General features: G+C 37.2%; 1 protein-coding gene across 8 annotated transcripts in view; it reads left to right on the top strand.

Moving 5' to 3' along the window:
• WDR49 (WD repeat domain 49) overlaps positions 1 to 25,478 on the top strand; it is a 143,201-nt gene that overhangs the window by 40,238 nt on the left and 77,485 nt on the right. For 6 of the 8 annotated variants that reach the window (XR_014776645.1, XM_084768378.1, XM_084768380.1 and 3 more), the window contains 3 exons: positions 1,237 to 1,404; positions 3,084 to 3,235; positions 19,159 to 19,392. Coding sequence is in view for 7 of the 8 variants with exons in the window: in XM_084768378.1 (XP_084624504.1) it covers positions 1,237 to 1,404; positions 3,084 to 3,235; positions 19,159 to 19,392 (554 nt within the window). In the remaining variant the exon portion in view is untranslated. The remainder of the gene's footprint in view (positions 1 to 1,236; positions 1,405 to 3,083; positions 3,236 to 19,158; positions 19,393 to 25,478) is intronic. The other 2 variants (XM_084768379.1, XM_084768381.1) reach the window with 2 other exon arrangements.

The following is a 25,478-nucleotide window of genomic DNA, read 5'->3' as shown; positions in this document are numbered from 1 at the left end:
AGGAAACTAAGAAGTGTAAGTATTGACACATTTGCTACAAGTCCACAGAGGCACCTTTATGCCTGCCCATGGATGTTTTAGAAAAGAAGAAACCAATATTTAAAGAATCTGAGCTTTTTATACAAGCATAAGGCATGAATCTCCTTCTGACCTAGAGAAAGTTACTCTTTTTATTCCACGTAGTAGGCATGCCTGCCATTTGCTTCAAAGAGAGACATTGTCTCTGCAATCTAAGGCTGTTTGCTCTGCACTTGTCTTTGAAGGGATAATCTTCAATGAAAGTCAGCCAGTGATCAGCTTCATCAGATGTACACAAATGCCTCTGCTCCACTGAGAATTGTCTTTCTACTCTACCTCACTTGATTCTACCTAGTCAGCAGTGGGAAGAAAACATTTAAAAGTACTTGGTTTAAGCAACTTTCTCATGTTATGCAGGTGACAAAGCCCTCTGTGATGTAAGAATTTTATCTTGGCACAAAGTGAGAAATCTTTCAATTTTGGATACAAGCAAACTATTTTCTGAGCAAAAAGTAGGAGAGAACCTTTACGTTGAGTAAAGGGTATCATGTTCCACGTTGGTCAAGGAGCAGTTACTTGCTTTTGGCAGCTTGTGATCCTGACAGAAAGAATCCATCATGATATAAGGTGGCTAGACTGTTATTTATATAGGAAGTAGGATTTTGCTCCTCATCATCTGATTCAGGATCAGTCATTTTGACCTGAATCTTAGCTTCATTTGGGAACCATACTAAATCTAAGTCCTGGCTCATCTACTCTTAAACATTTTAGATTGGACAAATTTTAAATAAGCTATCCTTTGACAATGAGCTAGAGCAAGCAGATGCTTGCATGTTCTTGTTTGCATGCCTCAGGTTGGGGAGGAAGTGTACAAAATTTTGATTATGTGTTCACTTTCTGCCTACAGAGTGTTCCATGATTTTTGTGATGATTGTCAATTCCTGCTTTGTGTTCACAAACAAACAAACAAACAAACAAACAAACAAACAAACCCTGATGGTATTTCTAGAGTGGAGGGAAGATCAGAAATGGAGACTATGCCTTACTTTTTTGCTATAAGTTCTGTGGTGAAAGGAGCTAGCTTTTCTGAGTGCTAAGATGTGTCGACACACTCTGAGATTCATTTTTACTATTATGTGTATCTATTATATTTAAATATTTTTATTTTGCTAATACCTTATGAAAAAGCAATTGAAGAGTATATTCTTTTCTCCCCAGTTACTTACAATGCCTCTTTAGATGCATTCATTTCCAGTACAACCAGCAGAACAAACACTGTAGTACTGGCATGGAGAGAGAGGTCAAAAAAACTCCTTAAGATGACATCTTTCCATATTGCCCAGGGCATTCATGCTTTTGATTACCACTCTCGGCTCAATTTAATTGGTATGTAAAATAAATCTTGGTAACTATGAGGCCCTCATAAATTGTCTAGGATGCATATTTATATGCAAGGAAGTACTGCATCTTGTTGCTTTATTGCCAGGGAGACCAACTTGAGCAGCTCACATTTTATTGTCTGGGAATGTATGATAATGATGCATATGATGTGCAATGCGTTTGAATTACTCTCTTGTGAAATATGCGAGAGCACCCCAATGTTTTAATGAGTCTTTTTTATTAGAATTGGAAGGGGTGGAAGATGATACAGGAAAAGGGGACAGTTTGTACAGCATCTGCTACTCTGCCATCTTTCTAACACTGTCAAATACTGCAGCCAAACAAATCCATCACTTTAATTATTCACACACACACACACACACACACACATGCACACACATACAAACACACACACAAGCATATGAATGCACATATGCACACATGTATACACACTTGCACACATCAGTATAACTGCAAATCCTAGATACTTTTCAGAATATGTTTTCTTCTATTTTAATTTTTTTCAAATTCACAGGTTATTGTGGATTTAATTTATTAAGGGAGTGCTGTTTTGATGCAAGAGATACAGGAAATTAGATGTTATCTAGGTATTAATCTTTTAAATTAATATCCCAGATATTCTGAAATTTGATAACTTGATACATGAATATATAAGTTCAAGCATTATAAAACTGACATGTAGGTCTGTTATTGAAAAATTATTTTTTATTGAAAAATTAATAGAGTAGTTAGTTATACAGAACACATAGGGCCTGTGGTATGGGTCATACAAATCCACATTCAGTACCTACCATTCATGGGGAAAATGCTGGTTAGTAAGATACTTAAAATTCCCAATAATAATGTCTGATATAAAATACTTAACATAGTCCTGGTGGGATGCAATGACTTCATGAATATTATAGATGTATCAGAGAAGGTTGGAGGCATGGTAAATTAATTTTGCATGGACTCAAATATCACTCATTTAACTCACTGGCTGCTTAGTTACTCAGGTCTTCTATACTGATCTGTTCGGTGATTTCAGCAGTGCTGGAAAACAATAATATCAGCTCCATAACCAGTTCAAGACCAAGAAACAATCAGGGAGTTAAATTCCATCTTATATACTTGCATACTCACAGCTTGGTCCTGAAATGGTCCCTGAATGTAAAGAAGCTATGATTAAAAAAAAATATGTGATCCCCAGTAACCAGGATGGAAATAATTGTGATGCTTGGTGGCTTGTGCGTGCTTGATTATTTAAACAGTGATAAAAATGTTTTTCCCCAATACTTCTATTTATTTACTTGTGACCTGTGAATACTTAGTTATTTTTTTTGTGCCCCCACCTCAATAACTCTCATGTCTACATTACCTATGTCCCAGATATAGGGAACGAGTTAAGAGGAAAGAGTGTGTTGCCTCCCAGGCAGGCTGTGGGTAGATTCCTAAATGTGGCCATCTTTCCCCTTCTAGCCTGTACATACCCCTGCCTCAACATCAACCCATACCCTCCATTCGACTGAATGTACATCAATTTGGGCAACAGGAAGGCTTTTCTTCCTTTAAGTCCGGGTGCATTAGTGTCCATTAGGAGGCATTTATCAACTTATAGGTAGTTCTGTGACAACCCCATTTCAAAAAGATAATTTAAACTATTTTCTTTTCTTTTACATTCTGAGTAGCAACAGCTGGCATCAACAATAAAGTCTGCCTTTGGAACCCCTATGTCGTCTGTAAACCAGTTGGTGTTCTATGGGGCCATTCAGCCAGTGTCATAGCAGTGCAGTTCTTTGCTGAGAGAAAACAACTTTTCAGCTTTTCCAGGGATAAGGTAAGTAAGCCTACACATGTAAAAATTTCCATCTGCGTTCCCAGTTCCTGAAGAAATCTCCACCGGGCCTGAATTTCTCTGAGAGATATGACTCATTCATACAAACTGGCTAACTAAGAAGTCTTGAGAAATCTGCATTTGGAACAAGTATTGATTGCTGCTTCATAAGCCTTCTGGGCAACTGGACAAAAAGTATTTCATTAAATTTTTGTTCAGATCATGTACTCATAGACTTGATTCTTTTTATGTCATATCTGAAGAGGACTCCAAGTTCTCATTAATTCTACATGGAAAAAATGGATGTGTGAACAAGGAATTGTTGCTCGGGTGAAATAGTGAAAAGGCAGAACTGATAAATGATTATCATTTTAATATTAAAAGACTCATTAAATTATACATTTAAGCTAATTGAAAAATATCAAGTACATGATAAATTTCAATTAAATGTCTCTGTGTTTGATGAGCTTGCTGGGATTTTTTTGGTCTGTATTTGGAGATATTAGGGATCTGACTTTAGAGCCTTATACATGCTAAACACACACTACCACTGAGATGCACTATAAGCTCTTGCTGGAGCATTTTCAATATGGTGGACAATGACTCAAGGATCATGTAGTCTATATTGAATTCTGAGCACATTATGGTTTCTAATTAAGTAATTTTTTTTTAAATTTCCAAAAGTTTAGCTTTATGTATTGTAAAACTTCTATTCCACATAATTTCAAACTCCAAAGATTCAGTAAAAACTATGATAGATTTATGGCTTATTGGATGGTTCAGTGGTTAAGAGTACTAGTTGTGCTTGCAGAGGGCTCAGGTTATCTTCCTGACTTCCTCATGACTGAGTTCAAAACCACCCAAGCATAACACCAGTTTCAGAGCAACAATGCCCCCTTCTGATCTCCACAGGTATTAGGCACACGTGTGCTACACAAACATACATACAGGCAAACACACACACATCATACACACACACACACACACACACACACACACACACACACATGTATGATTCATTTCAAGATTTGTTATGAAGAGAAAAATAGATAATATGTGGAGGTAGTCGCTGAGAATAAGAAAATTTTTATTCTGTATTAGAGCAATGTATCTATATTACAGGAGAAACTATATAACTTAGAAACTCATCTTCAGCTCCTTAATCTACCCTAGTTTTAATTCTTGTAACTTCCTTTTCTTTTTATCTATCATGTAAACCCCATTTCCTTTAAGTGATGCCACTCACCTGCCAACTCTTTTTGATTTTATCATTGAACTCCGTGCATCATCATCTTGCATCTTCATCCCAGCTGCCATTCTTCTGACTGTAACACTCTTGTCTCTGCTGGATGTGGTAGTGAACACTTTAAATTTCAGTACTTTGGAGGCAGAGGCAAGTGGATCTCTGTTTTCTCCATACAAGTCTTGTTTACAGGGTGAATTCTAAGCAATCCAGGGACACATTATAAGACTCTGTTAAAAAAAAATCTCATCTTCCCCCCTCCAAAATACTGAATACTGCAAATACTGCTTACCAGCTTCTCATACTTGCAGAAATGTTTGACTCCACCATACTTTCCATTCTGCTAAAACAAAGTAGTTTACAAGAACAACAAATAATGGAATAAAAAAAAACTTTCAGACTCTCTCATCTCTACTGTTCATTTAACTGTTTACTCTGAAATTCTTAAGCTTTCATTGCAAACCCTCCTCCAATCGTCCAGCCTATTTCACTTCTTTCTGTTCTCAATCATTAATTTCACACTCAAGCTGTGTCAGCTCTTGGCTCTTACCACCATACAGTTTCCGAGCACTGCAAGGCACGCGTTCTCCTGCAGTTTCCTTTCAGTCTTTCAGAGGGGTGTGTGGTAGTCTTCAGATCTTTTGTAATTGCTCATGGAGATGTGGGTGTTTCCTTCTGTGTACTAAATTGTCCTTCATTAGAACATACGCTTGTCATTATTCTGCTTCTACACAATGTTACCAGTTTTTTTTTTTTAGTCTGATATTCTCAGTGTCTTCCACAACATGTGACACCTTGCAGTGTTTACTCTATGGCTACATGTTGCTAGATTTAAGGGAAGGACTATTGCTTCAGATACAAAGTAGTGAAGAAACTCATAAAAGACCTATTAGGATGCCCGCCTGGATTTAGTTGTCTTACTTTTTGAGGTCTTTGAACACTTTGTTCACTTTGTTCTGACTTCAATTATTGAACTTAACACAATTTGCACTGTGCATCTCTATTTTATCTTTAAAATTTTGACTTGAAGATAATGATTATTTGTTAAATTTATTTTTATTTTTCCTAGGACCTAGTACATATTAATATTTTAATAGCACAGTAGAAGGTAATATATAAGAAGTGTAACTCTTAGGTCAGTGTTAGTGTTCTTAAGTTAGGAACTGTAGGTTTCTTGGATTGTGTCATACATATGTAAGGTCCTCAATAAATTATAGTTAAGTGAATAAGTCAGAACCAGACAAAAAATGAAACAAATATCAGACATTTCATCATTATGGAGCTCCATGAAAGGTTTTATAACCTTAAAAGCAAGCGCAAAAACATGTCTTTTGGATCAGGATTGATCACATACAGCTGTGATCAATATTACTTCTACCTGGACTCTTTCCAAAGCGGTTTTGTCCTTCAATTTTCACTGCGGCTTCTAAACTGTTGCATCAATGTACAGCTTGTCTCTCACATTGGTTGGCATGCATTTCACTTTGATAAATGCCTGACAATCTGATTCCTTATGTCTACAGAAAACAGCGGGGCTCTCTGCTGCTGGGCTAAGCCTTTGCTTTAGTGCTGCAAAACTCTTTTGGATATTTTATAGGATTGTAGTTAAACTGGAACTCCAGAGAAAATGAAACAACGTCTTGTTTTATAAAGGGCCCTTGATAAGATTGTGCGACCATCAATCAATTGCTAAATTAGAAGATTTGTGGATCAAAGAAAGTCAGACCTCATAATATGAGTTGCAACTGGAAGGTTGTTATATTGCACTTTTCAAGGGATGATGAAACAATTTTATTCCTTTAAAACTTGATATTATAATAAATTGCTATAGTTTAATGGAAAATTATTTTGGGCTCCTCCAACGCTGCTGTTCTTACTATGTTAGTGGCTGGTAGAAAGGTCCTGCAGGAATGTGATTATCCGCTCATTTAAAGGAGGGACTAACTGTTGGGGGAGGAGAAAGTTTCATTTTGTGGGCCAGTGTTCCACTCAGAAAGCTGAGTCCAATTCCTCTTTGCGCCTGCTTTGGCAAACACCATTGTACTGATTTTTAACTTAGCCTTTTCTTTGAGGTTCTGATTTTCCCAGAGCCTGGCCTATTGTACAACTGTGGTTGGTAAAAGACGCGCTGGGATTTTATGTTGATGACCGGTCCGTGGGACAGGACATGTGTCTTGACCTATCCCAGCTTGCATCTGTTCATCTAGAGGCAAAGGGTTTTCATTTTGTTTCAACTGAACAAGCAAATGGCTTCAGTGTCTCCTTTAAAAACTACAAGTGATAAGGATTTATGGGGGGCGGTGGGGGCAAAGTGGGAAACACTTTATTTCCACTTCTCCTTCAAAGCTATTTCTCTCCCAGGAAAATGGACACGTTATGGTCCTCATATGGAGTGCTGTTATATATTTATTATATTGCTGTTCAATGTTATTATATGTTAGTCTGTGTCTATGTATAGATACAAGATTGTGCTAATTATTTGTATATATGTGTATTGTGTATAATATACATTTCTGTATGATATTTTCCTAAACAAATTTCACACAGATGTTTTTTGTGAATATATGTGTCGATGTATGCAGTTTGTTTCTTTTCTTTATTTTATATTCTATTTTATTGTAGTTGGACATGATTCTTTTATTTAGTCTCCAATTAATTAAAAAGGTATTGTTCACAATTTTTCACTTTAGACCAGTAGTATTTGCTTTTACTCTGGGCTACCTACCTAGTCTCTGCCTCTTAGTTTTCCAAGCAGTACTGGGTATGGGTTCCATCTCATAGAGTGGTCCTTAAGCCAAATTAGACCTTGAGTGGTTACTCCCACAAGGTTTGTGCCACCATTGCCCTAGCATATTTTTTTTCAGGCAGGACAGATTGTAGACCAAAGGTTTTATAGTTTGGTTGATGTTGACATTTTTCTTTTGGTTGCTTTTAGAGTCTGTCACAACCACTAGAACATGAGTGTGGTGGTTCTATATAAGCACTAGCTTGACATTTTTATGGTCAATGAGTTGTGTGGGTCTTGTGTTGGGCAATGGGTCCTTGTTGTCAGTTTGTGGAGCACAATCTATTGTCTTGGCAAAACCCTGGGCTGTTTGAGGATTCCCACAGAACCCCATTGTACAAAAATCAATTGGATGAAACTCAGTACTGAGATTTGAAGCTGAGTTTGTTAAGGAGAGATGGCCAATTAGGATCTGTCTCCCTTATTATTTGGAGATTTCATTAGGATTGCCTTCATATATAATAACAAGTTTCCACCGCATTAGCTTTCTATATTGTCCTTCAAATGTCCTTCAGTTCTGGCTGTTTCTCTTCTCATTCCTTCCCTCAATAACATTGCCCCTACCCTTTCTCACCTGACTCATTCTTGTCCCCTCAACCCCAAGCTCCAATCCACACATAAAATCTATTCTAGTTCTTCCTTCCAAAGAATTCCATCCCCCATCCCAAAACCTTCATCTATGCCTACCTCTCTGGGTCTAAGGACTCTAGCTTAGTTGTTGTTATTTATTTAATGGCAAATGTTTAGATATAAGCAAATATTTTCCATATTTCTCTCTCTGAGCCTGGGTTATCTCAATCCACATGATTCTTTTATAGGTACATCAAATTCTCTGTTAGCTTCATGGTGATTTTTTTTAAGACCTAAGTACTATTTTGTTGTGTAAATATATCACATTTTCTTTACCCATTCTTCTGTTGAGGGACATCTAGGTTGATTCCAACTTCTATCAATTATGAATAGAACAGCAATGAATATGATTGATCAAGTGGACTTATAGTAGGATAAAGCATCCTTTGAGTATATGCCCAAGAATGGTATAGCTGGATATTGAAGTATATTGATTCACATCTTTGTGAGGAACCATCATATTAATTGGGCTGTACAAGTATGTGCTCTCGCTAGCAATAGAGGAGTGTTTCCCTTTCCTCCATGTCCTTGCCAGCATGAATTGTCACTTGTGTATTTAATTTAACCATTATGACAGGTGAAAGACAGAAATTTAAAGTAGTTTTGATTTGAATTTCCCGGATGGCTAAGGATTTTGAACATTATATATATTGACAGTCACGTTTAGTTCTACCCTCTATTTTGTCTCTGTTTAGATATCTAATCTTTTTTTTATAATCCCTTTTAAAATTTAGGATATTTTGTTTTTATATCAATTTTTGAATTATTTGTATATTGAGTATATTAGCTCTCTATTGGATATGGAGTTGGTAGGCCATTTCCCCCACTTTGTAGGCTAACTTTGCATAAATGATGTGTGTTTTGCCTTACAGAAGCTTTTCAGTTTCATAGGGTCCCATTTATGAATTTTTGATTTTAGTACCTGTGCTAATGCTGTTCTATTAAAAAAGTCATCTCCTGTGGCAATGAATTCAAGGTGATTCTCCTCTTTCTCTCCAACCAGATTCAGTGTATCTGGTTTTATGTTGAGGTTTTTGATCTATTTGGAGTTGAATTTTGAGCAGGGTGATAAATACGAGTCTATTTACATTCTGCCACATGTAGCCATCCAGATTGAGTAGAGCCATTTGTTGAAGATGCTGTGTTTTTTCCAGTGCATATTTCTGGCATTCTAAATAAAAAAATAGTGGGTGTGTGGATTTATGTTTGGAATCTCAGGTTTATTCCATCAGTCAATCTGCCTGATTTTATGCTAACATCATGCTCTTTTTATTACTATAGTTTTGTAGTACAAATCGAAATTGGGAATGGTGAGACTTCGGGCAGCTCTGTTATTGTTCAGGATTTTGTAGATATCTTGAGTTTTATTTTTCTGTATGAATTTTAGAATTGTTCTTTCAAGGTATGCAAAGAATTGTGTTGAAATTTTGATGGCGATTACATAGAATCTATAGATTGATTTTGGTAGAATGAGCACTTTTACTTCATTAATTCTAAAGATCCATGAGCAAAGATGATCTTTCCATCTTCTTATATTTTTTTCTATCTCTTTCTTTAAAGACTTAAAGTTTTTATCATACAAATCTTTTACTTGCTTGGCTAGAGTTACTCTAATTTATTTTACATTATTTGAGACTATGGTGAAATGGTGTTGTTTCCCTAGTTTATCTCGGTCTGTTTGTCATTTGTATATACTGATTCTTGTGAGTTAAATTTGTATTCAGCTACTTTGCTCAAAGTATTTATCAGTTGTTGAAATTTCCTGATGGAATTTTTAGAGTCACTTATATAAACTATCATAACATCTACAAATAACTATACTTAGATTTCCTTCTTCCTACTTTGTACATGCTTGATCTTCTTCAGCGGTTTTAATGCTCTAGCTATTCTTATTAATTGAATATATATGATGAGAGTAGACAACCTTGTCTTGTTCCTGAGTTTAATAGAATTGTTTCTAGTTTCTTTCCATTTAAGTTGATGTTGACTAGTGCCTGGCTATAAACTGACTTTTTCATATTAAGGTTTCTCATATCTCTAATCTCCACAGCATTTTTTTAATTATGAAAAGCTGTTAGATTTTTTCAAAGGCATTTTCTAAATTTGAGATGATCATCTGGTGCTATCATTGCTGTTTTCTTTCAGTTTGCTTATACTGTGGATTGTATTTACTGATTTTCATATATCAAACCATGCCAGCCTCTCTGGGATGAAACCTACTTCATCTTCATGAATGATCTTTTTGATGTGTTCTTGGATTTGGTTTCCAGTATTTTATTGAGAATTTTTTGCATTTATGTTCAATTAGGAAAATTAGTCTGTGATTCTCTTTCTTTGTTGAGGCTTTAGGTGGCTTTAGAATCAGAATCAGGATAACTCTAGCCTCATAGTATGAATTTGGCAATTTTCTTTCTTTTATTTATTTTGTGGAATAATACTTAAGAATATTGGTGTTAACTCTTCTTTGAAAATCTGATAGAATTGTGAGCTAAACCCACATTTTCCTGGGCTTTTTTTGTTATTTTAATTTGGGAGACTCTTAATGACTGTTTCTATTTCACTAGGAATTATAGATCATTTAAATTACTTATCTGATATTGATTTAACTTTGGTAAGTAGTATCTCTATTGAAGAAAATTACCCATTTCTCTTAGATTTTCCAATTGGGTGGAGTTCAAGTTTTTAAAGTATGTCTATATGATTTTCTGGATTTCATTGGTGTTCATAATTGTGGCTCTCTTTTCATTTCTGACTTTGTTAATTTAGGCAGTCTCTGTAAATTTTATTTAATGTATATAAGGATTCATTGGTCATTTTGATTTTCTCAAAGAACCAACTCTTTGTCTCATTGATTTTTTTAATGTTTTTATTTCTACTTAATTGATTATAATCTTGAGTTTATTTCTTTCTTCTTTTTCCCCTAGGGCTTTCAAATGCATTATTAACTTTTTAGTATGCTATTTCTCTAGGCTTTAATTTTCATTTTTTTTATGTAGGCATTTAGTGCTATCAACTTGCCTCTTAGAACTAGTTTATTTTTCCCACAAGTTTGGGTTTATATTCATTTTCATTAAATTATATTGGAAGTCTTTAATTTCTTTTTTTTCTCTTTTATTAATTTTTTTCTTGTTACATCTCAATGGTTATCCCATCCCTTGTATCCTCCCATTCTTCCCTCCCTTCCATTTTCCCCTTATTCCCCTCCCCTATGACTGTTCCTTTTCAAATTTTCTGCCTTGACATAGTTTTCATTCAGTAGAGAGTTGTTCAGTTTACATGAGTTTGTGTTCTTTCTGTTGTTTTTGGTAGCCTGTTTTAATCTGTGGTGGTCTGATAAGACACAGAGAGTTTCTTACTCAGGGTTTCTGTTTCTGAAATGAGACTCTATGACAAAAAAGGAAGTTGGGAAGGAAAGGGTTTATTCAGCTTACAATTCCACATTACTGTTAATCACCAAAGGAAGTCAAGACAGGAACTTAAACAGGGCATAATCCCAGAGGCAGAAGCTAATGCAGAGGCCATGGAGGGGTGCTGCTTACTGGCTTGCTTTACATGAATTGATCAGCCTGCTTTCTTATAGACCTCAAAGATACTATCCCAGGGATGGCAGCACCCACAATGGGCTGGGCCTCCATATTGATCCCTAGTTGAGAAAAAGCCTTATAACTAGATCTCACAGAAGCATTTCCTTAACTGAGGCTCCTTTCAAGTTGACACACAAAATCAGTCAACATCGTGACTGGTGGATCAGGGCCCAGGGGGATCTGCTCTAACCATTGCACTAACCAAGGAAAATACAAGGAGTAAACATTGAATCCCTACTCTGATCTAGTCAATGGACAGCACATTCTCCACAGTTATGTGGAGAGCAGGGACTGACTCTGACATGAACTCTGGTGCCCCACATGTGACGACCTTGGTGGGGAGGCCTGATGACACACAAAGAAAGAATAAGGAGACTACCAAGATGAGATTTGATAGCCTATGACCTAGTGGAGGGGAATAGGGTGAAAGCTGGAGGGAGGGAGGAATGGGAGGATACAAGTGATGGGATAACAAATTAGTTGTAATCTGAATAAATTAATAAAATTAAAAATAAATAAATAAAAATAAATATTCTGTCGTTCCTTAGTCCATACCTGAACCATTCTCTGAATTTTTATGGTCCAGTCAATACTAATCTCTATATACAAGCAGTCTTTGCTTAATAACTAATATCATATGACTTGGCTTTAATACCGATGATGGCTAGCCACCTCTTTTGTGTTCAATCTTGATCCTATTAGTCATATATTAATTCAGGCTCATCAATCAAGTCATTTGCAAAAATGTTTCTCAAAAGTACAGTTATTATTTGAGGATTATAAATTCCCCCCCCCCCTTTTTTTTTGTTTAAGTTAACATCTAAATTTTGACTAAGCCACAGTTTAAAATGAGCATGTTAGAGAATTGAGGGATAACTTAGTTTTGAAAAGGCCTGGCCACATGTGCTGGTTAGATTTTTGTTAACTTGACACAAACTAAAATCATCTAGAATGAGGAAATCTTAACTGAGAAAATGCATCCAACATATTGACTTGTGGGCCAGTCTATGGGGCACTTTTTGATTGTTTGTTTGTTTGTTTGGTTGGTTGATTGTGGGGGAGCAGCTCAGCCTACTGTGTGTGATGACACATTTGAGGAAATGGTCTTGGGTTTATGAAAGAGCAATCTAGGAACCAGCACTTTCCCAAGTCACTGCTTCAGTTCCTGCCTCCAGATTCCTGCTTGAGTTTCTTCCCTGAGTTCCTTAGTTCATAGTAGAGACATAAGCCAAAGTAAACCCTCTCCTACCCAAGTTGCATTTGACCATGGTGTTTATCACAGCAAGGGAAAGCAAACTAGAACAGAGCACATGAATGGTACCTTCCATTTGGATGCCCAACACCCAAGTAAAAACATAGGCCTAGATGCTTAATGTCCACAATCCTAGTGCCAGAGAAGTGGAAACAGGAGGATTCCAGACACTAGCTGACCAACCAGACTAGACAACTTCCTGTTCAGTAGAGACTCTGTCTCAAAATAAATAAGGTGGAAAGGTATGGAATACATCTAATATCAACTTTCACCCTTCATATGCAAATACACATTACATGCACACATAACTGCATGACCATTTACAGATATACATGAACATACATATACACAGAATGTATTTACATATGTTTGTTGTTTTATTTTGTTTGGGACAGGGCATCATGTAGTCCATGCTTGCCTTAAACATCCTTCCTGCTTCTATCTCCCAAGAGCTAGGGTTAGGGATGCATATCACCATATTCAGAAAAATATAAATATAGTTAATAGTAATTTATTTTTGTTTATTAATTATCTTTTCTTTTTAATAATAATATTAAATCCCTAAAAATCCCCATTGAATAATTGGTTCAGTAAATTTAATTAGATTTCATAAATTCTTTTCCACATATGCTGTATCTACTTATATTTTGATGTCTAGCAACTTAAAATGGCTATTCTGACTCAAATTAGTCAGGATCTTGAATTCATGCTTAGTTAGAGCCTGCTTGGGGCTCTTTATTTCATCTCCACTTTTATATATTGTGAATAAAGACCCAAACATTTGATTTTTATTAAAGCAAATTTAGTTTTACACGTGATGAAGACCTACTTTCCTGACATCATTTCATGTCAGTTGTCAACTTTTTAAATAATACAATATCATAAATACCATAGCATTTATCAGTGTGAGAAGGAGAAACCAGCACATTACCACTTCCGATACTTGGGTCATAGTTTAATCCAACTCAGGTTTGTCATTTGTGATTTTATCTAGTCATTCCTTCACCTTTCTGTTGAAGCACTCTTCCCGGCTCTGAAATTATGTCAGTTGTGTGGAGACTGTGGTAAAATTGCTCAGCCCATTATCTAAATATTCCAAAATCACAACATTTGAGAGTGTATTGTGAGGAGGATGTGGTTAAGATGTAGACTGGCACTTTGTTTGGTGCAGAACCCAGCTCCCTGCAGAGGTGAGCAGAATTGCTATTATTCATACAGGCAAATAAAACTACAATAAAGAAATATTTTCTTTTTACTGCAAACATTACATTTATAAATAAGTAGCTGCATGTATAAGAAAGCTCATGAGTAAATGTGTGGATGGACAAAGACTCTATTTTCAGTGCACATGTGAAAGCTGAGTCAGCAGCAGATGAGATTTTATTCCATGTAGTACATGGTTTGAAAGATTGATAATTTCCTAATAATAGCAGAAAAGTGAAAGGGGGAAGAGAATGCTGATGGAAATTATTACATACACATATTCACAACAATACTTTTAAAAACAGAAAAGAAAGAGGAGGAGTGGGGACATGGTTTGCTGGGAGAAGCGGGGGGCTTTGAAGACTGCAGTGCAGAAGCTTGGCGCTCGGAAGTTTCTCCAACGTGAATGGCTTAGGTATAAAATTATGAAGACAGGAACCGATGGTGCTGAATGCCCTGGATATAACTTTATATAACAGCTCCATTTATAATTAAGTCTTCCAGTAATACAAAAAAATCATAATCAATAAACACAGTGTATTTTGTTTGACAGGATATAGTCTCACAGAATGTTCATATTGAATACATTAGCAGCAGGTTTTAGCTGCCTAACATCAGGTAACAGTTGTTTCTTATCCCAGAAAAACAATTAAAAATTGCAGGGGGAGAGCATGTCACATTTCTTAAAGGCATAGGTACTGGTTTACTACCCACATTCAAGTAAATAACCCCTCACTCAAGCTCATGCAGACAACCACAAAGAGTACAATAGGTTACACAGACAGACAGACAGACAGACAGACAGACAGACAGACAGACAGACACACACACACACACACACACACACACAAACACCATGAAATTCAGAGGAGAAGTTGGAATAGAGAAAGACTTTGTTGTGAGTGGAGGAGTATAATGATTGGGAGAGAATTTTGGTTAAAGAAAAATATGTTCATGAACTAATAAAAGATAAATTTATTTAATATTAAAAATACCATTTTACCACTTTCCCCTCAGGAATAAAAACGTTGTTCTCCAACTATGTCCTCATCTCTGACATTCATCTTTAAATGTTACCATAATTATTATCTTTGATCTCTCTTAATTTTTCAACTATTTTACTTTTTATTTTATTATTATTTAACTAATTTATTCAGACTACAACTCAATTGTTATACTATCACTTGTATCCTCCTGTTCCTCCTTCTCTCCCGCTTTCATCCTATTCCCCTCCCCTAGGTCTAAGACCAAGGGGGAGCTCCTTTCCCACTATACGGTCATAGGCTATCAAGTCTCATCTTGGTAGCCTGCTTATTCTTTCTTTGTGTGCCATCAGGCCTCCCCACCAAGGGGAGGTGGTCAAATATGGGGCATCAGAGTTCATGTCAGAGTCAGTCCCCACTCTCCACATAACTGTGCAGAATGTCCTGTCCATTGGCTAGATCAGAGTAGGGGTTCAATGTTTACTACTTGTATTTTCCTTGGTTAGTGCAATGGTTAAAGCAGACCCCCCTGGACCCCAATCCAGCCATCACGATGCTCTTCTTGTAGGTTTCTAGGACCCTCTGGGTCCTTCTATTTCCCCATCTCCTATATTTCTCCTATAGAGTCCCAGTAGGATGTCCTCACATCTATCCCAATCTCCTGGTAAGTGAAGACTTTCGTGGGACATGCCTTTTGGGCTACTGCCCAATTATAAGTGAGTACATACCATATGAGTCTTTCTGCTTCTGGATTAACTCACTCAGTATGATCATTTCTAGTACTATTCATTTGTCCACAAATTTCAGGATTTCCTTGTTTTTAATAGCTGAGTAGTATTCCACAGTGTAAATGTACCGCAGTTTCTTTATCCATTCTTCTACTGAGAGACATTTAGGCTGTTTCTAGGTTCTGGCTATTAGCAATAAGGCTTATATGAACATGGTTGAGCATATGTCCTTGTAGTGTGGTGGAGCATCTTCTGGGTATATTCCAAGGAGTGGAATAGCTGGGTCTTGAGGAAGCCCTATTCCTAGTTTTCTGAGAAAGTGCCAGATAGATTTCCAAAGTGGTTGTACAAGTTTGCATTGCCACCAGCAATGAAGGAGTGTTCCTCTTTCTCCACATCCTCGCCAGCATGTGGTGTCACTTGAATTTTTCATCTTAGCCATTCTGATGGGTGTAAGATGGAATCTCAGAGTCGTTTTGATTTGCATTTTTCTGATGACTGAAGATGCTGAGCATTTCTTTAAGAATTTCTCAGCCATTTGATATTCCTCTGTTGAGAATTCTCTGTTTAGCAGAACAGTTATTTTTAAAATAATACTTTCTGAGCCCATCTTCAAAGGTTCTGATTTAGTTGCCTGAGAAAATGAGTTAAAAGTAGGAAGTTTTAGAAGAACTAAGGTGTCTTTAACATTAAATGTAAGACCCATTTGCATAGGAAAAAATAGTGCAGAGGAATTTAGGGAATGTGAGGGAGGTTGCCTCCTATCAGGAAGTTTGCAGGAGCACAGGGAGCAGTGCTCACACATTGCTGGCAATTTATCTTTGTTGTTGCATGATTTCCATCAGAGAGAAAACATAAAAACATCATAAATGGAAGTAGATTTCGTGGGTTTATTAATTGAAAGTGCTCAGGATATCTCTGATAAAAACAACAAACCTTAACTTTGTAGCTTAGTGGTAGAACACTTGACTAACAGGTGAAGGGGCCCAATTGACTTTGACATCTACAACAACAACAAAAATACTTTAAAGCAAAATCAAGGAATATGTACAATCCAATTAAACTACTTGTATTTTAAATATAGTGGCACAAAATAACTTGATATAAACTAGCATGGCTATGGCTCTTACGTTTTAAGTTTTGCTATCAGTTGTATGAGTAAATGAAACAAATCTTAAGATAATATAAGTTACTTAAATAGCACAACAGAAAATGGTTATTAGGAATTTGCTGCCCATTAATATTAGTTATTGTTAATAAGTACCTATATATGCCACAGGTTATTATTTTGATTGGAAATATTTTTATTTCCTAGAAGGGGGACTATTTTCAGCAAAACAAGATTTTGAACAATAACAACATGAACATGATCAGAAATCATCTAGATGTGACCAGGAGTGGATTGAGCCTGGGTCTTCTGGAATAGCAACAGTATTCTTAATCACTGAACCAAGTCTCTGGAAATAAATATGAAAGCATTCTGTTGTTATTATTGATTGTTTTTCCTCTTTAAAAATGAAAATCAATTTTTTTCATACACTATATTCTGATTATGATATCTTTATCTTCCAGCTGTCTTCACCTCTCCACCCACCTAAATCTACACCCTGTCTCAATCTATCTCATTGCAAAACAAACAGACATCTAGAAAAAGAAGACAACAATATTAAGTAAGATAAAGTAAAAACAAACAAACCCGAATGGAACAAAACAAACAAATGAACAGAAACACCAAAAGCTAAAGGAAAAACACAAGAAACACATAAAGAATCAAAGATTCACACATTGATGAACACAGAAATCCTATAAAAAGAACAGAATTAGAAGCCAGAATATATAAGCAAAAGACCTCTAGGGTAAGGCAAAAAATGAGTAAAGAAAAGAAAAAATGCCCAGACAAAGCATTATGAAACAAAAAACAAAAGCAAAACCAAAACAGAACCAAAAAAAAAAAAAAAAAAAAACCAAAAAAAACAAAAAAAAAAAAACCAAAATACCATTGAGTTAATTTCTTCTTGTCATCTACTACTGTGGATGAGGTCTGCCATTAAGAGTAGTCTGCATACCCAGTGATATCTCATTGGAGAATACAACTTTTCATTTGTGAGTGGTTACAATTAGAGATAGTTTCTAGGTTAGGGAGGGGGACTTGTGTGTACTTCCATTCTTATCACTGGGAGTTCATCAGGCCCTGTGCAGGCTATGTGCATGCTGTCACCATCTTTGTGAGTTCCTATGTGCATCAGTCCTGATAGGTTCAAATGACCTTGTTTTTTTGATGTCCTCCATCCCCTCTGACTCTTAAAAATTTCCCCCTCCTATTCTGCACTGTTACTGGAGCCATAAGGGGGAGGGAATTGATGGAGACATGCCATTTAGGAGTAAATGTTCTGAGGTCTCTCAGTATCTTCATATTTTACAGCTGAGGGTCTTTGTATTTATTCCCATCTAATGTAGGAGGAATCCTCTCTGATGATAGCTGAGAAAAGCACTGATCTATGGATGTAGCAGAATATCATTGGGAGTCATTTTGTTGCTACATTTCTTTAGAGGAGCAGTAGTACATTGTTTTTACTCTTGATCTCTGGCCTATCTAGTCCCCAGTTCTTGGAGTAATGTAAACCAGACCTAAAAGGACAGATATGATATGTACTTGCTTATATGTGGATGTGGATGTGAGATATGAAGTCTGTTATAAGCAAGCTACAATCCATATAACCACAGAGGTAAAATATAAAGAAGAAACTGGGGTGAGGTGATTGAATCACCTTAATAAGGAGGAATAGAATGCATAGTTATGGACGGACGAGGAGAATGTAACAGAGGGATGAAATGGGGATTGACAGGGGAAATGAGGGTGAGGGAGAGAATATGGTGAACAATAGGTAAAATTAAGATCCATTCGAGGGGTTGCAGAGAAACTAAATACAGCAGAAACTTCCTAGAATATATACATGAACGTGATCTAAATGCAATCCCCAAATTCCAGAGGAGACAGAATCACATCTTTTGTCACCAAATGAAGCCTCTGGTTCTGGTACTGTGTTACATCTAATTGAGTTGTTGGCAAAGTGATCCCATGGGAAACCTCAATCAACCTACGCTATTGGCAATGCTATTGGTTACTAGCCAATCTTAAAATTCTTAATTGAATCACACTTGAAAAATTACTACTGACTTGTAAAATGACATATTCATAGATCGTGGGATCCATGCACGAACATTTTTCGGAAATCATTGTTTTGCCTTCTCTAAGCCTATACTAAGCCTATTGCCTGATCTCAGAGTCTGGGAGAATACTCAATGTTTTCTATAGAGAAACTTATAGTTTTGGGTTTTTTTGGGGGGCGGGGCGAGGCAACTGAAACACAAAACACCAGTGTCATGACTGAAGCCCAAAGCAATTACTTTGCTGCAGAGGAAGCAACCAGGGTCAAGAGAGAAATGGAAAGATACTGCCTGTGACAGTTATGGTTTATATGTTTATTTGATTTTTCCTTCTTATCATGCTTATGCAGGTTTTGAGACTCTGGGATATTCAACACCAGCTGTCCATTCAAAGGATAGCTTGTTCTTTCCCCAAAAGTCAAGACTTCAGGTGCCTTTTCCATTTTGATGAAGCCCATGGACGGCTTTTCATCTCCTTCAATAATCAGCTTGCCTTCTTGGCCATGAAAAATGAAGCTGGCCAGAGGGTGAAGAGCCATTTGAAAGCGGTCACTTGTGTCCTTTATAATTCCCTCCTGAAGCAGGTAAAGACACTTTCTACTCTGTTACTGTCCTGATAGCTCCCCAAGGTCAGTGTTTCCCTTTGTCAATTTAACCTAACAAAAGCAAAGGCAATGGTCTCCTGTTACAAGGAGAAGCTTCCTTGATGAGGAGTAAGCACTACACTGATCAATGGGCAGGATAAGGACAAATGTTTAGAGTGTAGTTAGGAATTACATTGGTTTAGTAAAGCGGTGAATGCAGGTTCTTCTGTCATAAACTGAGCAAGAGCAACAACAGTAGACATGCCGAAGTGGATGGGGGAAAGACTGCCAGGGGGAAAGACTTACACAAAGAAGTGTAGGAAATTAAGAAATGCTGAAAGTAAGGGAAATAGTCTTTCTTAGAGAAGAGCACATATGTAGCTATCCAATATCAAGTGGTCAGGCCCAAACCACACATACTGCTTACATTATTCAGACTGAGCAGGTTATATTTAGGATGTATGTGAGCAGGTTATATTTAGGATGTATGTGAATGTATGCATATATTTATGCAATTAATAAAAAGGAAGCCATGAATTTGAAAGAGAGAGAGGAAGGGGCTTTATGGGAGGTGTTGGAGAAATGATGTAAATATATTATAATCTCTAAAATACAATTAAAATCTACAATGATAAAACTGGTAAGCAGCATACAGGCAGGAAATACTCGACAGCCACATGCTCTTCTGAAGTATATGTGTCCAGGTGGATTAAAGTGGAATTTAATTTCCTGCCTGTCACAGCAGCAGCACTGATAGAGTTATAAGGAATCACAGCATTTGTGTTAAAGCCAACACAACTCACGATGTAATCATAATTATCTTTGGTAGCCTCTAGTTCATATTTTGAGCCAAAATGCAGGTAAACCTGGTTATAAAATTCCCTTTTATGATCACCGCCCTCTTGTATCCTCCATGCAAAGTTCTGAAATATGCATGAAATGTAATTAGCAGAGACCCATTTTTTTCCCCAGCATATTTTACACCAGTGGCTCAAAGTGGCAGCATGGAATGTATTCATAAGAAAATGATTCAGTTAAATGGGATTCCACTTGGTATGCAGCACGAGTGTTGTTTGTCTCCCCACCACTTTAATGACACTGCAGCCTTTGCTTATGGAATCGCTACCTGAATCTCAATGAAGCGTGGCTCATCTGCAGCCTGATGCCACACAGATCCTGGCCCTTCGTAGAGAAGAGAAAAGTCCTGTAGCCATGCAAGCCAGTAGTGGGGTCAGCTGTGAGTCTGGTGGAAGAAGCAGGTGACACTGGAGTTCAGTTTCCTGCCACTGTCACCCCAGGCCCCATAGAAACAGCATGGTGGGAGTGATGCAGAAAACAGGTCTGCAGCCTGTGGCCAACGGAACAATACCTCTAACCCATTCTTGCTTCTCAAGGCTGGGCAAGCTTCTGCACTGGGTCAGAAACAAGTAGCTCAGATGTTGCGCAAGGGGTGGAAAGCACTTTGCTAATAATGAGCATTGTGTCATGTCACCACTTCAAACACTTTGTTTTCTGGTTATTCTAGGAGATAAAAATCTCTGACAAAACAATTAAGTGCGAATTCCATCTGCACAGAAACATTCCCCTGCAAATGTTTTACTGAACTTCATGAAGGCAACTGGTGCATTTGGCAGCCTGGTGCCCACTGAGTGCTCACTGCACTTGTTTTCCAGAGAACATTCTGTTAATTGAGATCTGCAAAGTGAAAATGCTAGGTTTGTGTGTAGATCATTAAGATCACATGTTTGTGTAACTATAAGATGAGGCATATTCCTTGAGGAAACCAGCTTGCAGGACGTGGAAAAGAACTGGAGCCTTCCACTTGGGAGTTGAAAATAAAACCAAAGTGACACATAGGCAGGCAACGGCAACAAAGGAATATGCATGGGTACAGGCAATGCAGGAAGCACCTCCATACAGCCAGACATATCTCTACTTTTATGTTCAAATCATAAATACTGAAAACAAAAAAAATGTGTGTTCAAAGCACACAGACCTGTTTATTGCATCCACATTTTTTCTTGGCTACTAAGCTAAAGCAGACCTTTAACATTACGTCATAGGAGTGTGGTCTAGAAAAAACAGAGAAATCTCTTTCCTCACAGTTCTTCTATCAGGCAGTATCCAGTTACTATTTAGAGTAGCTAGGAAAGACAAATAACATGTTTTACCAGGTGTAGGGAACACAGCAAATATTAGTACACTCTCACTCTTATCTGCCCACCCTGAGTAGCTCAGGAAGGCAGCCTCTGCTCATACTTTCAGACTCACTGTTAATTAGATATGCATCCTAGAATGGAGACAGAACAAAGAAAGGGACGAGAATGTGAGCAATGGAGCCTTGAGTTATGAGACAGTTCTGCAGTTCCCTGCACATTAGCATGGGGATCTCGAAGGCTTAGTTTTATCCAGAAGCTGCACTAAGAGCACTGTTGAACTTTGGTGTGCACTGTGGATTTGCTGGGACAGGTTTCGTTTGGGAGCTCTCGCGGAAGCCTAGTTGGGCTACAGAATATGAATTTTATTCACTGATACTTCCATTTGGTCTCAAAACATAAAACACAGACATAAGGCTTAAAGAGTTCTCACAGTGTGATCCTGTTCCCTGAAATACCCAAATCATCAAGGCATCTGAGATATCAAGAGTATTTTTTTTCATATCACTTCTTTCACAGGTCTGCAATACAACTTTCTAGAGGTTAAAGAGTGTATGATGACATAATTGCTCTGGCAGTTGAGGGAATGTGTGCTCTTGTATTTTAAAAGTTAATAATTTAGTTGTGCAATGTGACAAATTTATGCATGTATAAATGTATATTTGTATCTATTATTTATATTTATGTATATATTTTACTGAATATAAATGAAAGCTACAATGATTCCACAGTGATTTATTAAATTGTCAAGAGCTCTCAAGACCAAAAGTTTTGAGAACTGTAGAGGTAGAGAGGTGGGGCTTGGCATGCTTGGTAGATTACTGACCTTGCTTTCCGGAACGTGTGCCCGGGAGGACTCAGCACTCATAACGCAGCCCTGCACCTCTCTGTCATTGCCTTGGTAAGGCCGGCTGCTGGCCTCTTCAAGGCCATCCTTCATTTCTAGTTCTAGTTACCAGAAAACTTCTCCCAGATCCATAGCTCTTCCCATGATTGTCACTGCTTTGAGGAAACTGGTTTTCTTAGTAAGTTCCTAGAATTCCTTACTCTTTTGTTTTAAACACGTGTCAGGGGACAAATGTTAAGAAGGCTGGAATGTAGCCCAATGGTCCCTACTCTCTCCTTTTGTGCCATCTTGAAGATTTTTGATTTGTCTAAATTTGATGACAACCTTTTCTTCTGTTGTTATTTAAACGTTTTGCTGATGTTTCAAAGTTATTTCAGCCCAGCTGGCTTCAGAGTGGAAGCCTCACCTTAGTCTCCTATACAAACAGGATGGCACCTTTCTGCAGAATTATTTACATGCCTTTTGTGTTCCCAGCCCCCAGCCCCACCATCCCCTGTCTAAGGTGCTAAGTCATACAGAGTCTATTAAAAGCACTGCACATCTTTACAGCCAGCCAGAGAGCTTGAGTGATGTGATGAGGAAGACCATAGAAAGTCCTTTTGAAAGAGTTAAAATAACTTAAGTAACTGTATGCTGGAGGCATTCTTTGTAGTGTTTGCACAGAGTTCTTAAGTGATGGTTTTCTTAAAAACCCATAATTGTAGGAAATTTAAAAAAACATATTTTTCAATGCCATATGAAGTCCAATAGGTAGATTTTCTGCTTCATGATTTAGACCCTTAATGATTCAAGTCATGTGGTTTTACAAAACACTGTCAGCTGTCTTTTACTTTCAATATACTTTAGTCAGGTTAGATATTTAGATGTCAATGAATTTTGATATAAATAAAATGTTTACTACTTTTTGAATAACTATCTTGTCTAAAACGTTCCATGTAGATACACATGCTGTTTATAAGAAGTTAAAACAATATAGTGAAGCTCAACTAAGGGAGGAGCTGCTGCTGAGGCGTCATCAACACATTTTGTGCAGAGACTAATTCACACAAATATGAGTGTGTGACCCACTTTTAAAATTCAATCATATATTTTCTTACACCTAAACCTAGCACAACTTCCTTTCTCTCTCTCTTCCTTTTCCTTCTCCCCCCTCAGTATATATACACACACGTGTGTGTATGTGTCTGTGTGTGTGTGTGTGTGTGTGTGTGTGTGTGTGTGTGTGTGTGTATGTCCTGGTACAACCTATACGACTGGGGTAGGCTATATGCCTTTATTATGTGATTAGGGCACATAGCCTCAGGACTGATGTGTAATCAATTAATCAGTTACAGTTTTTGAGCTCACTAATGACCAATAAAACAAAAGAAAACAAAACAAACAAAAACCAAATAAGATGAACTATGTTAACACAAAATGTGTGATGTGGAGCCTAACAATAGGGGCAGCAAAGGAAAATAATGAAATAATGTGATCAGTTTTCCTCTGAGTTTTGTTTACAAAATAAATACTGATTTTTCCCTAAGCACAAACACTATGACGGTGGCATGTCTTACAAGGTAGATATAGCTTTCCTTCAATTTTACCTTACCTCTTACCAGTGTTACAATTACCAAGAGAATTAACAAGTACACAGTTGAAAGTCTTAAACAGTGCACTCCTTCCCCCGCCACACACACACCAAAATAAAAGATGTGCAAAAGAAAGACAAGCCTGTAGCCCCATATTTAATGAATTATTTTACTTGGGATTGAATTCTTGTGACAGTGTGAGACATGATCCTCAAAAGCAGTGACACTCTGGATAAACTCTGAAGTCTCCGTGTGCAAATTTGCACGGCCCGTGTTCTGTGCTAGTTTATAGGGACATAGGGACACCAACAAGGATGTTGGGAGCATTAAAGGAAGCAAGAGGGCCACTGTCTCACATGCCTTGACATGATCATTGATGTGATTAATATGGACATCCTTTAACCTAGACATCCATTTCCAAGAACTTCTCCTAATGAATAAAATTGTGACTACGAATATATTTACATGCAAAAACATCACAAGGGCAAAAGAACCATCAAAGAAAATGGATTAGTAAAATAAGATATCGAGATATACTACAAAGCCTCTTCAAAAATATTATGAAGTAAGTCCTGGAGAGCTGACTTATCAGGTGAAGAGCTAGGTGTGATGGTCTCCTTGTGGGATTCCTGAACCTTCTGGGTCCTTCCATCTCCCATTCTTCCATACCTCTCTCACCTGGAGTCCAGCAGCAAGTCCCAGCATCTCACCCGATCCCACATTGAGTGGAGAGCTAAACAGAATTCTCAACACAGGAATATCTAATGGCTGAGAAACACTTAAAGAAATGATTAACTTCTTTAGTCACCAGGGAAATGCAAATGAAAACAATTCTGAGATTCCATCTTACACCCATCAGAAAAGCTAAGACAATAAATTCAAATGACAGCACATGCTGGCAAGGATGTGAAGAAAGGGGAACACTCCTCCATTTCTTGTGGGTGTGCAAATTCATAAAACCAATTTGGGAATCAATCTGGATTTGGGAATATTGCTACCTCAGTACACAGCTATACCACTCCTGGCCGTATATCCGAAAGATGCTCCACCATACAACAAGAACATTAGCTCAACTATGTTTATAGCAGCTTTATTCATAGTAGGCAAAACCTGAAACAACCTAGATGTCCCCTAAGAATGGATAAAGAAACTGTTGTACATTTACACAATAGAATACTACTTAGCTATTAAAAATAAGGAAATTTTGACATTTGCAGGCAAATTGATGGAACTAGAAATGATTATCCTGAGTGAAGTGAGGTAATCCAGACCCAGAAAGTGGCACACGGTTTATACTCCCTTATAAAGGGATATTAGCCCAACATAGATGTCCACTGGCTAAATTTTGTGTGCCTCCTTGCTATTATTTGGAAGATGTTTGCACTGCTATTGCTGTTGCCTGAATTCTTGTCTTACATTTATTTTCATAAGTAATTTGTCCTGTCAGTTATGTCTTAGCTCAGTTTTTTCTTCCTTTTAAAAATTAACTAATTTATTTTTACATATACATTT

This window comes from Acomys minous (genome assembly GCF_964271855.1).
Source record: "Acomys minous genome assembly, chromosome: 19".
NCBI lineage: Eukaryota > Metazoa > Chordata > Mammalia > Rodentia > Muridae > Acomys > Acomys minous.
This window is presented reverse-complemented; position numbering and strand designations above follow the sequence as displayed.